The sequence below is a fragment of the Ostrinia nubilalis genome, chromosome 21, assembly GCF_963855985.1.
Source record: "Ostrinia nubilalis chromosome 21, ilOstNubi1.1, whole genome shotgun sequence".
Taxonomy (NCBI): Eukaryota; Metazoa; Arthropoda; class Insecta; order Lepidoptera; family Crambidae; genus Ostrinia; species Ostrinia nubilalis.
Genome location: NC_087108.1, coordinates 2,153,538 through 2,169,091, shown reverse-complemented (window position 1 = coordinate 2,169,091; position 15,554 = coordinate 2,153,538). Strand labels below are relative to the sequence as shown.

The window sequence follows — 15,554 nt, the reverse complement described above, 5'->3', positions numbered from 1 at the left end:
TTCAATGTTGCCCCGTTGGTAAAGCTTGGTCCGTGAGCACGTAGAATTTTGTCCAATGACCCCTAACTACCCATCCTTATCGCTCGCGCGTAATTATATTGCTGTCGCGACTGTGCAACTGGCACCAGCAGTGAGTGTGCGAGCGCAATAGCAACATAATTACGCGCGGGCAATAAGGATGGGTAGCTTGGGGTCATTGGACAAAATTCTACGTGCTCACAGACCAGGCTTTAGCGGCCTGCGTCCAGCGCCTTCCTGCTGAAGTCCAGTCGCCGAGCAGATAGAATTTCGTTCAATGACCCCAAGTTACCCATCCTCGCACCCGCACTCCGCGCCGCACCCGCAGCCGCTGCAGTACCAGCACATGGTGAGTGAACCCATAGCAAGACGGACCTGTAGTCTGGTCGCCGAGCACGTAGAATCTTGTCCAATGACCCCAAGCTACCCATCCTTAGCGCTCGCGCGTAATTATGTTGCTGTCGTGCTCGCACACTCACTGCGGGCGCCCGTCGCACAGTCGCGACAGCAATATAATTGCGCGCGAGCGATAAGGATGGGTAGCTTGGGGTCATTGGACAAAATTCTACGTGCTCGCAAACCGGGCTTTAGTTATCCTTCTGATTGGGCCATGGTGCGTGGAGTGCCCCCAATACCACAGCCTTCCAGATGAAAACGTCGGCCTTTGGAGTACCAGCACATGATGAGTGGCCCCCTTACAGACTTGCAAGTGATAGTAGCCGCTCCAGTACCTCATTCGTGTTGTTTGCCCCCAATACCACAGCTTTCCAGATGAAAACGTCGGCCTCTGCAGTATCAGCACATGGTAACTCATCATTATCATTTCTCCCTCAAATGATTTACATGTTGGTCGATTGATTGTGGCTTGCGTTCAGTGCCATCCTGCTACCTTTACGATGTCGTCGGTCCACCTTGTGGGTAGACGTCCCACGCTGCGTTTTCCGGTACGCGGCCTCCATTCCAGAACCTTGCTGCCCCATCGGCCGTCAGTTCTGCGTACTATGTGCCCTGCCCATTGCCACTTCAGCTCGCTAGCCATAAGCACGGCCATAAGTGCCAACGAGCCCTCATTCTACGAAGATGGAGATCTTGGTCATTACATTTATCAATTCAATGTGTTCATCATCTTACAGTCAGCGTCAAATAGTCCGTGACACCCAAAGTAGCCAAAAAGTACGCAACACGTCTTTGTAACAATAAGGGTTATCGTTTTAGCGTTCACCAGTTAGCGCCACTGCGAAGACAGTGGCACCAACTGGTGAGCGCTAAAGTGGTAGGAGGACTATCGCATTTGCACTCATCAAGATGGCGCCACTGTAGAGTAAGGTCCTGTCAATCGCCAGGGGTGCCAACTTTGCAATAAAGATGTGTTGTCAACTTTTTGGTCATTTTATCTGTCCCGAACTACACTGGTCATCACAAAAATCGACTCTCCCGCGACAATCACTTTTTAACCATAAAAATTGGACTAATTGATCCCAGAGGTGAGCCCTGAGTGAGGTCTTTTTTCAAGTCACATTTATTGTATATGTTAATCGTTTATTAAGGAATGAAATGTGTTTTTCTTTGAGGATATTTATTGGATTTTCAATAAACACCAATATTGTTGGGCACCATGATTGTGTCAGTCGAAACGAGTTTTCCTGTAAAACGTAGGTGGGCCGATTTTTGTGATGACCAGTGTGGTTCGTGACACCCAAAGTAGCCAAAAAGTTCGCAACACGTCTCTGTTACAATGAGGGCTATCGTTTTAGCGCTCACCAGTTAGCGTCACTGTAGAGTAAGGTCCTGTCACTTGCTAGTCGCGAAGACAGTTGCACCAACTGGTGAGCGCTAAAGTGGTAGGAGGACTATCGCATTTGCACTCATCAAGATGGCGTCACTGTAGAGTGAGGTCCTGTCAATCGCCAGGGGTGCCAACTGTTAAGTATAAAAACGATAGCCCTCATTGGAATAAAGTTGTGTTGTCGACTTTTTGGTCACTTGACGCCGACTGTTCAAGAAACAAAAACTCAGCTCTCACCAACAGTTCCCCCACCAGGTGCGGATGTACCACGGCGGCGGCGTGGGCGGGGTCGGCTCTGGCGTGGGCGGCGGCGAAGTGGGCGTGGCCGGCGTGGGCTACGCCCCGCCCCCGGCGCCGTCGCCGGCCGCGGCCGCGTCTCCCGCGCTGTATCCGCCGCCGTCGCCGGCGCACACGCCGCATCCGCAGCACGCGCACCATCCGCACCATGCGCCGCACCATCCGCACCATCATTACCAGCAGCCGCCTTTCCAGGTATCAACCTTGCTGAATGTACGATTTCTCCTCCACAGGACAGGCAATGCCTAGTGTGGAGGTCTGTCTTTTAGTTATTGTATTGTTTGATTCTGGCAATAAATATTTTCATTTTCATTTTTCACGATTAACAATAAAATTGTCTTCATTTTTTTGATAACGAAATGATGTCAAGGAAAGATATACCTGACATAAACGCAACAATTAACCTAGAAATTAGCACGGCACTAAATAAATATATTGAAAACTGCCACGCGGTTTCGTGCTAGATGGGTGTCTTAAAGGCCACCTTCTATCAACGGGAGCGCGTGGTAAGTAACTTGCTTCTGAATGTATTGTAACTTCCTACTTTTTTATATTTTTGTTGCGGCGCTTCTCAGCACTTGCCAAATGTTTGTCTCGAAGCGCTGGTAGGGCAAAAAAAGAATGAGACATGTATAGGCTCCTTAAGAGCATTTGACGATTTGCAAGTACTAATTTAATTAGTCTAAACAAATAAAGACAATTTTGATTTTGATAAATATTGACTTTTTTTTGGATTGAGACCCAGTTTCTTGAAAATTACAGCTTGAACGTGCTTATCTTCACTAATATTATAAAGAGGAAAACTTTGTTTGTTTGTTTGGTTGTAATGAATAGGCTCAAAAACTACTGGACCGTTTTTAAAAATTCTTTCACCATTTGAAAGCTACATTATCCACGAGTAACATATGCTAAATTTTATATTGGAAAAAAATAGGGTTCTGTAAAATATGTAGATAATGTAGTCCACGCGCGCGAAGCCGCGGGCGGAAAGCTAGTCTTCTAATAAAATATCATACCTGCTTGAGAAGATGAGCACGCTCAAGCCGTTTGTTCAGCACATTCAAAATGGATAAAGTTTAAAATCTTAGATTCAATTGCATTGTTTTGTCCTATAAAGCTCGATTCCGACTGACGTCATATCATTAGGAAGTGATCATAGACAAACAAAAAGTGCATAGATTTTGAGCTTGTGGGGAAATAAAATATATTCATGTTGTTTCTATTAACAAGAGATATACTACTCGACTCGCTATTGTTCGATAAAGCTGCGGAATCTGGAAATATTTAGCAAATCTAGTAGTAGTGGTCTTAAGTAAACTAAGCAATAAATGAATATTTTGTGTAATTATATTGCCAGCTGTTACTCATAAGAAATGTATCGCCTCCGAGCGTTCAGTAAACAAAAAGAGCAAACGATTGAAAAGGCAGTCCATGTATCAGGTGCTGTGTCCGCTGATGGGCCCGGGCGCTGCCGGCTCGCACCACCACCACCACCACCACGTGGCCTACCTCAACCACGCGCCGCCCACCGCCAGCCCGCCGCACCACCCGCACCCGCTGCAGGTACTGTGAGCCTTGTGGCGCCGGGATAAGGTCCAGGCTCCACCACCACCACCACCACGTGGCCTACCTCAACCACGCGCCGCCCACCGCCAGCCCGCCGCACCACCCGCACCCGCTGCAGGTACTGTGAGCCTTGTGGCGCTCGGGATAAGGTCCAGGCTCCACCACCACCACCACCACGTGGCCTACCTCAACCACGCGCCGCCCACCGCCAGCCCGCCGCACCACCCGCACCCGCTGCAGGTACTGTGAGCCTTGTGGCGCTCGGGATAAGGTCCAGGCTCCACCACCACCACCACCACGTGGCCTACCTCAACCACGCGCCGCCCACCGCCAGCCCGCCGCACCACCCGCACCCGCTGCAGGTATTGTGACCCTTGTGGCGCCGGGATAAGGTCCAGGCTCCACCACCACCACCACCACGTGGCCTACCTCAACCACGCGCCGCCCACCGCCAGCCCGCCGCACCACCCGCACCCGCTGCAGGTACTGTGAGCCTTGTGGCGCTCGGGATAAGGTCCAGGCTCCACCACCACCACCACCACGTGGCCTACCTCAACCACGCGCCGCCCACCGCCAGCCCGCCGCACCACCCGCACCCGCTGCAGGTACTGTGAGCCTTGTGGCGCTCGGGATAAGGTCCAGGCTCCACCACCACCACCACCACGTGGCCTACCTCAACCACGCGCCGCCCACCGCCAGCCCGCCGCACCACCCGCACCCGCTGCAGGTACTGTGAGCCTTGTGGCGCTCGGGATAAGGTCCAGGCTCCACCACCACCACCACCACGTGGCCTACCTCAACCACGCGCCGCCCACCGCCAGCCCGCCGCACCACCCGCACCCGCTGCAGGTACTGTGAGCCTTGTGGCGCTCGGGATAAGGTCCAGGCTCCACCACCACCACCACCCGCTGCAGATACGCGACTATGAGCCTTACGGCGCTCGGAATAGGTCTAGGCTCACACCAATAAGCGACTATGAGCCTTCCGGAGCTAAAGATTAGACCTAGGCTCGCACCACCACCCGCTGCAGATACGCAACTGTGAGCCTTGCGGCGCTAGTGATAAGGTCCAGGTTTGCATCATCACCACCACCCACTGGAAATACGCGACTGTGAGCCTTGCGGTGTTAGCGATATGGTCCAGGTTTGCATCATCACCACCACCCACTGGAAATACGCGACTGTGAGCCTTGTGGCGCTTGTGGTAAGGTCCATGCTCGTACCACCACCCGCTGCAGGTACTGTGGGCCTTGTAGCGCTGGAATAAGGTCCAGGCTCGCACCACTACCACCACCCGCTGTAGATACGCGACTGTGGACCTTGCAGCGCTGGTGATAAGGTCCAGGTTTGCGTCATCACCACCACTTGCTGCAAATACGCGACTATGAGCCTTCCGGCGGCTAAAGATTAGGTCCAGGCTCGCACCACCACCACCAGATAAGCGACTGTGAGCCTTATGGTGCTAGTTATAAGGTCCAATTCGCCTAAGAGCCTAAGTACTGAAAAAAATGATTTGCGGCTTAAGACTTTTATTTGTCAAAACAGAAAATACATTCACACATTGAGAAACACTGGTTAGTAATTTTTTCATCACGGAGCGGATATGTTGCAGCTTATAACAATATTAGATTAATCACACAGGTACACACGGCCACATTGTAAACTATCCATTTCCGTTTTTGCTCTCGCTCTCATCAAATGGTGATTCTTTGCGATAGAACGAGACGACATGACAGGCAATGGATAGTTAACACTGTTGGCGATGGTACAGTCTAATCAAATACACTTCAACCAATAATACACTTACAATTGAATCAATACACATACAATAGGCTATATAGTGTGGCACTTTTAAGCACTCATTGACGTCACGGGCCTCTTCTTTTGAACTTTGGCGCGCTTTATCTCTTTAAATTTTCATTACTTTGAAAAAGTGAAAAATACGTGTAGAGTATTTTTTGATAAGTTAACTGACGGACAAATTAAAACTCTTGCTTTTTGACCCAGGAAACATCCCTATTACATTTTGTTGAGTGAAATAAATATCGCTATGGATTTAACTCTCCTTTTCTCCCGCAGCAGGTCCTCCTCCCGCCAGGCCACGGTTCCTCCGGGGGGTCGACGACGCCCGGCGTGCACGGCCACCCGTAACGCGGCCTGCCGCCCCGCGCGCTTCCACAGCCGCGGGCCCACACGCGACCGCCGTGCTAAGCCGCCGCTGCCTAGGTTAGTTAGGTTATGGGACCCACTCGTTCGATAGTTTGGTAGCCACTGGGTGCGCAATTGAGATATCCACTTGATGCTCAATTGAGATATCCACTTGATGCGCAAATAAGATATCCACTTGTTGTCACTTTAATAGCCACTGATAATAGTGGATTGCTAAGGTATCCACTTGATGCGCAAATAAGATATTCATTTGGGAGCTATTGTGTACTTTTAGTAGCCACAGAAAAATTGGGATATCCACTGTAATTTTAGTAGCCACAGAAAAATTGAGATGTCCACTGGGTGTGCTGTTGTGTCATTTTAGTAGCCACTGAAAATGGTGGACAATTACTTAGGTATCCACTTGATGCGCAAATAAGGTATCCACTTGGGAGCTATTGTGTACTTTTAGTAGCCACAGAAAAATTCACTAGGCGCGCTTGTAATTTTAGTAGCCACTGAATATGGTGGACCACTTAGGTATCCACTTGATGCGCAATTGAGATATCAACTGGGTGCGCTCTTGTGTAATTTTAGTAGTCACAGATAATTTTAGATAGCCACTGGGTGCGCTCTTGTGTAATTTTAGTAGCTATTGGGTGAGATAATTGAGGTATCCACTTGATGCGCAAATAAGATATCCACTGGATGAGATTTGAGATATCCACTGGGTGTGCTATTATGTAATACTGGAAAAAGATGGATAGCTAAAATATCCACTAGATGCCCTATTGTGTAATTGTAGGGATAGCCACTGGAAATAGATGGATAGCTAAGATATCCACTGGGTGCGCTATTGTGTAACTGTAAGAATAGCCTTTTCAGTGGCTATCCCTACAGTTACACAATGGAAAATTAATCAACTTGGCGATTGTATAATTTTACTGATAGTAACTGGAATTGGTGGACAATTAAGCAATCCAGTGTGGTGTCCAAATATCCACTTGATGCGCTATTATGTATTTGTAAGGATAGCCACTGAATAATGGTGGACTATTGAGTAATCCTGTGCGATATCCTCTTGTTTTGTAATTCTAAAGTAACAGCCACTGAAAACGGTGGATAACTGCGTCATCGAGTGCGATTTCTTGCACGATATCCAGTTGGTGCGCTATTGTATAATCCTGAAGTAATAGCTACCGAAAAATAGTGGACAGCTGCGTCATCCAGTGCGATATCAACTGCTGAACAGTGGGGAACAAATATAATCCGCTACGATTGGTGGAGATGTAAATTATAAAGGTCGTCATGCAATTTGTTTAATGGACATTTCCAACTTGGTCTGTGTTGTAAAATCGCTGTTAAGTGTAATCCTTTAATGTGATATCCACTAATTTTGGTGGACCTGTAAATTGCATAGTTATTGCCACTTGTCTAATCGAACTAGATGTAAATTCGATATAGCATATATCATGCTAGGTTTCGAACAGTGGAAGTTATCTATAGCGTCACTGTTCCACTAATTATTACTTAGGCTAGTCATACGAACATAATGTAAGCGTGTACTCCAATAAAGTGATATCCACTAGACTCGGTGGACATGTAAATATTATAACGTAAGTCGTTGTGCACCTTGTCTAATGGGAATTAGGTGTATATTTGAGAATCATCGTGGGTGCGGTCTCTCGGTGTTGCAGTATACAGACAAAAGAGACTCGTCCACGATTCTGCAGCTTATTTAATAGTATCTATACTGATAATGTCACAGATTATAAGTATTTGTCACTAAATTGCCGCAATGCGTTAGATTTCGTTATAACTGATGAAAACGCAAACGTCTGAAAGTGCAAACGGTTATGACTCTAAAGATGACTTGTTTTGTTGAAGATTGCACGTCGAGTTATCAATTTATAAACATACATAACGAAGACGCTGATCACGGCTGTCAAGTTTATAACGAGATGATTGTCATAAGTCAGACGTTTGTCATTTTAACAGCCCGTTTGACGTCCCAATAGAGAAACGAACTATGCGAAAAATGGCGTGTGATCTATTAATAATTACACTGCGGCAATTTTTGACAAATCTGTATAAAACATCATCCAACGGTATCTGGAATGTCGATCGACTTGATATCACAAGTATCACGATAACTGCTCCTCTTGACCGATATCTGTCAAAAGCAGCAGCTGTCGTGACATTTGACGTCACCAATTCGATTGGCATTCGAAAAACCGGAGGTGAATGAGCTGTATATTAGTGGGAATCTATTAGTTTGTAATATTATGGTCATTCAGCAGACCAATAAATACTTAAATGACAAATTCCCTCAACGGATTTTGATATTTATGCCTTTAGTATAAACCTCAAAATCGATTGAGGAAATTCGTCATGCAGTGATAAATTGATGTGCTGGTTTAAATCAAAGTATTAACAAATCTGACTTTTAAATATAAACTCTATTACAACTCCCTAAAGTTATATTTGACAGTGACAAGTTTATGACACAGATCAATGGCTGGCGTTTTGACATTTGAAGCGAACAACATTGACTGAGATACTGTGGTGAATCGTGATTCGTGAATGAACGATGTGTGATTTTAATAATTTTGTATGTCGATATAAGATAGTTTTATAGTATGAAGTAAGGGAGAGCGGGGAAAGAAATATACTAGATTTTTGGTAAAGGAAATTCGTAAATTTATAAAAAAAAAATATTAATGATTATTTAGTTTTCTACACCATACTGCTGGCCAGTGTCGTGTAGAAATGACGAGCCAATTGACTCAGATTGGTTCAGTAGTCATATACAGTCAGCGTCATATGTACATGCGTATTTGATTTATATCTGACTCCCAACTAAATTTTGTGCTGAGTATACAAGCAACTTTAAAGGGGGATGCATTTAAAAGGGAACTAGCGAGGAAGATTTGTATGTGAAAAGAGAATATCTGGATTCGCCTTAAATGTGTGAAATATCACAATTTGGACACTGTTTGAAGGATTGTATTATAGCAATAATCGTAACTTTTTATATAAACTTCGAAGTCAATGAGTGAAGCAAGTAGCATTTTCACTTATGATAATGTCCAACCATTGAACCATTAAGCAATTGCATTACGACCTCCTTTCGATGTGAATCGACGGTGTAATTTGATAGGGATATGATTGTATGATATTTACCTTGTGTGTGAACGAGACAGCGCCAAACTCATGCTGCGTCTCTTTCACGCAATCAATATAATAATATGTATTCATTAGAAGCTAGTTCTTTCCGTGTATTTTATTGTATTATGTACTTTTGTATTGTAAGTTTAAAACAATAATATGAAAACAAAGCTCGGTATGTAAACGTAAGTGTTCTACTGCCAGAACATCTTTTGTTAAATTCAACCAATAGAGATTCAAAAACAAATTTACATTATTATAAACTGGCCAGGGCCTTGGGTTCTATACCATAATTGACACCATTCATTTCTAAATCCCATCCATGCACACGTTTAAAATTATATTTAAAAACTGATTTACCATTACAATTGTAAACAAATCTATATAACACAACATTTTGACAGTTCACTAAAAGTCAATGTCATTTGTACAGCAGCGTCAAATAGTTGGTGACACCCAAAGTACACAAAAAGCTCGCAACACGTCTTTGTTACAGTTGGAATAAGGTTGTATTGGCAACTCTTGGTCACTTTGGGTGTCGCGAACTATTTGACGCTGACTACTGGTGTCAATTAATTATTTTTCATTGTAATCTATCAGATTTTCTGGTATTGGAACATTTACGTCAAATAATACGTTGACAATTCACAAGAGCTTACAGATTAACCGTTAGTTGTAAAGTGGAACCATATCATAGTGTTGTGAGAATGGTTCGTGCCGATATCGATGTAGGTGGTCACTACTGGATGTGTCGATAAAATTTGCGACAAACCTAATCACCAGCTGAGGATATCCCACTAATACTTATAGCACCATTACAAATACTATCGTCATTCTAAAAAACAACAATGTAATCTCACTTATCCATCACAGTAAGAATTTTGAAATTGTTTTTGAAATTCTAATTGAGAGAAATAAATAAATGCCTATATCGACATTTTTATCGACACAACTTTCGTAGCGTCACCGACATAAAAACAAAATTTACTCTCTATCATATTATCCTCGATTTGACTTCGAAATACACGTGTACAAATCAATATTCTAACGACACTGCGTGTTGTGATTTTAGGGGGGTAGCCCATTCAACTTGCAGTGTGTCGATCATTTTATACTCGTAAAAAATCGATCCAATCATCACATATCGACACACTGCATTATGATCAGAACATCGAATACCAATGTACATAATTTGATAATCGCAAAGCATACGGTTTGCTTAGCACGGCGGGTTATATCCAGGTCAATACGATTGTACGTATTATGTCTAGTATAGGGCTCGCGGGCGCCGAAGGCCGCATAGGTAGATAAATTCCCTTCACAACATTGTAAGGGATTTGGTTCTCGGACTTTTCCGTATTGTTAATACGTTCGATTTTCGCCTTGATAACTGAGCAATATTCTATATACGTTTATATGTAGGACCGAAGCCAAATTTCTAACAATTTTAATAGGCTTTTACTTTGTTTGGACGCGTCGTTTCTGAGAAACGGCCGCCTGAATCGTATTTATTTAGTTCTATGTTAGTCGTATGTGGAATCCTGTGTGAGTGCGCGACTGCTGGTCTGATTTTGAGTGTCAATTATACACTGAGACTGTCGATTGTACCTGTCAACATTTCGCCAACGTATTTGATGACGCGCGAGTGTTAACGTTTCATTGTTAAGGCTGCTATACACGTGGGGCATGGGAAAATACTATAAACAAAAGCCCATCCCATGTTAACCATCATATTGTATTTACACGAAATCCCCGGCGCGTATTTAAGATGCATCACAAAAGTAATTTTAGTACTAAAAATGAAACGTATAAAGGTCATTATTGTACACATTTTTGACAGGTACAATCGGCCGAAGCGCTTTGATTTCGCGCAACGCTATCTATCTGTGGACTTTAATTTTATTTACGTATTTATGTTCGTGTATCGCTGGAATTATGTTCCGATGTTAGTGTAAGTATCTTCCAGTGTAGGAATGTTCGTATAGTCTCGTCGCGACAACTGATAGGTCAACAAGTGTCTAACATGACTGTCCACTACGGCTGATTTGAGTTTGTGATTTCTAAGTACTAATATGATATATAATGTCGTGGCCTGTTGCCCAATCAACTGCACGCAGGAAGATTTAATGAAAGCTACTGATTACGATACTCTTGTAGCAGTTTTGGGCTGACACTGTGTAGGTTTGTTGTCGACACGACAAGAAGAAGAATTATTAGTAAGAAGAGAGCAAACAAAGCAGGTGTAAGTATCTAAAAAATAATCTACGAAAGATACTTTTTTAAAAATAACTTGAAAGTCGATCTTAGCTATCTCTACTATTAAAATTATTTTTTAGTCAAAAGACCCGTCCGGTCATCGTGGGGAGTGTAGTCAAAATCCTCCATTTGCCTCTGGTAAGTTTGAGAGGGTCGTGCTCCTCCTACAGTGGAAACCCAATGACCTGATTGATGATGATAATGATGATGAAAGAGACAGATTGAATAGAATTTTGTGGAAAATACCACCTTGTCAATTGAAGCTAGTTTCCTTCAAGCTATGGTGTGATTATAATGTTAGTACAGCGATATCATAAACTCCAACCAGCACGCGAGTGGTCTTGTAAACTGTATGTCTATAACGCGACGCGATTTAACTTCAAGGCGTGTATACTTTGTCAATTCGCACCGCATCAATTCGAATTCGTAAATATCTATTTAATACATACAATAGTAAAATTGATTGTAGACTTGAAAACCAAACATAATATTAATGACAGATCATTCAGATATAATTTTGAAAATAATTTAAATTTCAAAATACATATTTGCTTCGCATCCGAACTCTTGGAAGAGTTATAAAGCTTGAGTTGTATTAGTATTTGCTATTTAATTATAAATCAAGTTGATGTCACAGTGTCAATCAACAAATGCGTCTGACATAGGTCCCTTGAGCGAATGTGTGTGATGCGAAGTGACAGAGTGTAACCGAGCCTTAACACTGCCTTAATGTTACACTAGCGCCATCTAGCGACGCGGGCGCAAGTAGCATTGACAATAAATTGATAGGTTAGGTAGCTAGGGCTGCGGACGCACTCTGACAGATCCTTTCAGACTTTGAAACAAAGGTAAAAACATAAATATTAACTGTTGATAAATGGTCCAGATTACTCGAAATGATTTGAAAATGATTTGAAAACGGGACAGACAAAATTAAATGTAAATACCATAAAGTGGCCTAGTGGTAACTAAACCAAACCACTGATTACAGGGCTCAGCAAGTGGGAAATACTCGTGTAAAATATTTAAGCAAGTGGGAATGTGTGAATAATTAATCTTTGGAAAAAACAGTTTGTTTATTTTTTCAAAAATCTGTCGCTCTACGTCGCAGCCCAATAGAACGTTCGATTTCTGCTTCAAATTCTAAATAGTTATTATTTTCTTAGTTTCTGCACAACATTTCCCGTTCGTTTCGCCTCCTTAGGTAGGTTTATGATATAAAATATAAATAAATAAGCGCGGAAACGTAGAGTAAGTTTCGACAAAACTAAAGTAACACTAAGTATGTCATATATTTACTATATCACACGTCTACGCTCGAAAAGCGACTTTTTGGACGTACCCGTGTTATCTTTTCTCATATTAGTCATATTAAAATTATCATTAAATTTAGATTTAGGTAGGACTCAAGATGTCCTACATTAAAAGCTATTATTCTAGATAACAATTTTTTGTAATTACACTTATTTTTGGAAAGTCCAACGATTGAATGGTAAATCGTGTGCGTTAACTGTACATAGACATCACACATAATACATCAATATGTTCAAATTCAATCGGGTACGTCCAACCATCACCATAACCATAGCGAAATAATAATAGTATAACATTTTCAACCTAGACTTGAAATAAATCTGTTCCGTGAGGAACAAAAGAGTACCTACTACTTAGGCAGGTGCAGTGCACAGATAACATCTCTGTACCATCCATAGACACATCATTGAGTAACGTCTTTGGTCATCATCATTATTGGCCTCTTCAAGGCGAGAGTGAACAGGCATTTTCTGTGCAAGTTTGTACCCTAGACTGGCTCACTTAACATCAGGTGTGAGCATAGATTGTGGTCAAATATCTGCCTTATTCTGCGTAAAAAAATATCAGTACGGTTTCGTGTCACGTTTACTGTAAAACTAGGCTGCGTTTTCTTACGACGTTCAATGTAGCATCTTATATTGCAACTCACTTATATTATCAGGTGGGATTGTGGTCAAATACTTGTCTTTTTCTGCATAAAAACAGCCCAATTTCGTGCCACTTTCCGTATAAGTAAAGCCTGGTCCGTGAGCACGTAGAATCCCGTCCAATGACCCCAAGCTACCCATCCTTATCGCTCGCGCGTAATTATATTGCTGTCGCGACTGTGCGACGCGCGCCCGCAGTGAGTGTGCGAGCGCGACAGCAACATAATTATGTGCGAGCGACAAGAATGGGCAGCTTGGGGTCATTGGACGGGATTCTACGTGCTCACGGACCAGGCTTTAGACTACATTATTCTTTATTATTCAAGCTATTCGCTACCACGAAGGTGTTATACTATTGTTATATGTCTATGCCCCAACGTGTGCATCAAGGGGGGCTCAGTCCATGACCTCCGCGCGGTGCTCCCTGGGTCGCGCCAAACGTGGACAGTGACCACGGGGCGGGTCCTACATTCCTATTATACAGGGTGTACGAGAAAAAGTAGCTCGAGAAACTACGTCATCAAAAGAAACGCCACCACTTATCTTGATAGAATCACTTGATAAACTTAACTCACTTGTCCTCAAGGTCACATCTTAAACACAAATGATAGGGTGTTCGAGAAAATGTAGCTCTTGAAACTACGTCATCAGACGAATCGCCACCACTTATGGTGATAGAATTACTTGATAAACTTAACTCACTTGTCCTACATAAGGCAACTTCTTAGACCCAAAAGATAATGAAGTTTCTTAGAACAGTGATTTCAATAGATTCAAATCGGTCACAGTAATGTTAGGACTCTTGTTTTAGAACACCCTCTCAACTCAAGAACATAAAAGTCTAATCATATTTTCACCTAATTCCAATATCTCACACAAAAAATTGCATCTGGTTACGTGGTTTTAAGGCGCTCTATTTTCTTGTACACACGTTTACAGGGTTTATCAAAATTATATGCATTTCTTTAAACAGGAATAATATACTGTACTCGTTAGAAAATTCACTCTCATTCCATCGCAGATATAAAAAGCAATTTAAACTACCTACTAACCCATTCCTGGCGTTAAGTACAGAATGTTGAAACCTATAAAGAAATGCATGCGATTTTGTTGCACCCTGTATGTTACCGGTGCAAATTGACAAAATCAACGAAACTATACTTCGTCAATGAAATGTACCAATTCCTAACCCACCTATGTTCATTGGACCCGCCCTTCTTGTATACCAGTCGATTAGTCGACGTTTTAGTCCGGGATAAAGTCGACAATCCCGTGGCGAATCCATGAGAGATACCGTAAATCTATGGTCACTTTTCCTTTCTCCGTTCTCTCTGGATCCGACCACAAGACTACGCGCGACGCCCGACATTGCTCATTCGGCAGTACGCCGCACTGCCGACCGGTTCTGCATTTTAGCTAGAGTAAGGCTAGTGCCGCCCCGGCAATAGTTATCGATATCGATGCTTTGAATAATTTTATGAATAGTTATAACATCAAACTGTGAATACGAACGTTAATTATTAAAATGTTACTATTAAACACAACCCAATAGTATATTTACTGCAGAAACAAGATTGTTTAGGATAAACGACTATAATATACAATAGACATATTTACAAAATAATAAAAAAATACCGATCGAAACGTTCGTATAAAATTAGTGTATGTGACGACATACCGTGATTATTTATATCTTTGCTAACTAAGTCCATGGAAATGTAAGGATAGATGTATATAATGTAAATACGATTTATATATTGAGGGGAAAATGGCGTCCTTTCCCAAGCTTCTATTCGTGTATCATTTGTGATGTATAAAGATTTTCTATTTGAAAACGTTAACATTCTAAAAAATCACAAAAAAATGGGAAGGGCCTTGAGGAGCGACGCGACGGCCGCGTTCCGCCGCTCCGACTATATTATTATTATTATTGTTTTATTTTCTCTTTTGTTTTTAAATTTTATTACCGCGTGTGCGTTCACTGCGTTTGTGTTTGTTGCTATGTAGAAAGTAAAGAGTAAAATTTTATGAGCGCAATGTTCCTTGTTGAGCGCCATATATGTAAAAGATGAAATATTATATATCGATATAATTTAAAGATGTCACAAACCTAGTGACCTATGGCCTCTTTTTGTATCATTTTCTTAAATGGTAATTTACGTATGAGGAGTATTGTAAGTGTTTTCGAATGAGAGTTCCTTTGACCGGTTTGTAATACGGTTGTGGATAAACTTTTTTATAAGAAACCACCGTGTTGACGGTGTAGTGATTCGGTATGTATCGACCCACCACAGGGGTTGCCTGAGCAACGCCCCCACTGTGTACTATATGTATCTTGTATATATCCCTGCTTAC

At 42.6% G+C, this 15,554-nt stretch overlaps 1 protein-coding gene across 1 annotated transcript; it reads left to right on the top strand.

Annotated features, from left to right (window-relative positions):
* Positions 1-295: 295 nt before the first annotated feature.
* On the top strand, positions 296-4,038 carry LOC135082425 (uncharacterized). Its single transcript, XM_063977219.1, has 4 exons — positions 296-367; positions 2,048-2,296; positions 3,542-3,669; positions 3,786-4,038. Exons 1-4 carry the CDS (start codon positions 296-298, stop codon positions 4,036-4,038), a joined length of 702 nt encoding a protein of 233 aa, XP_063833289.1.
* The last annotated feature ends 11,516 nt before the right edge of the window (positions 4,039-15,554 follow it).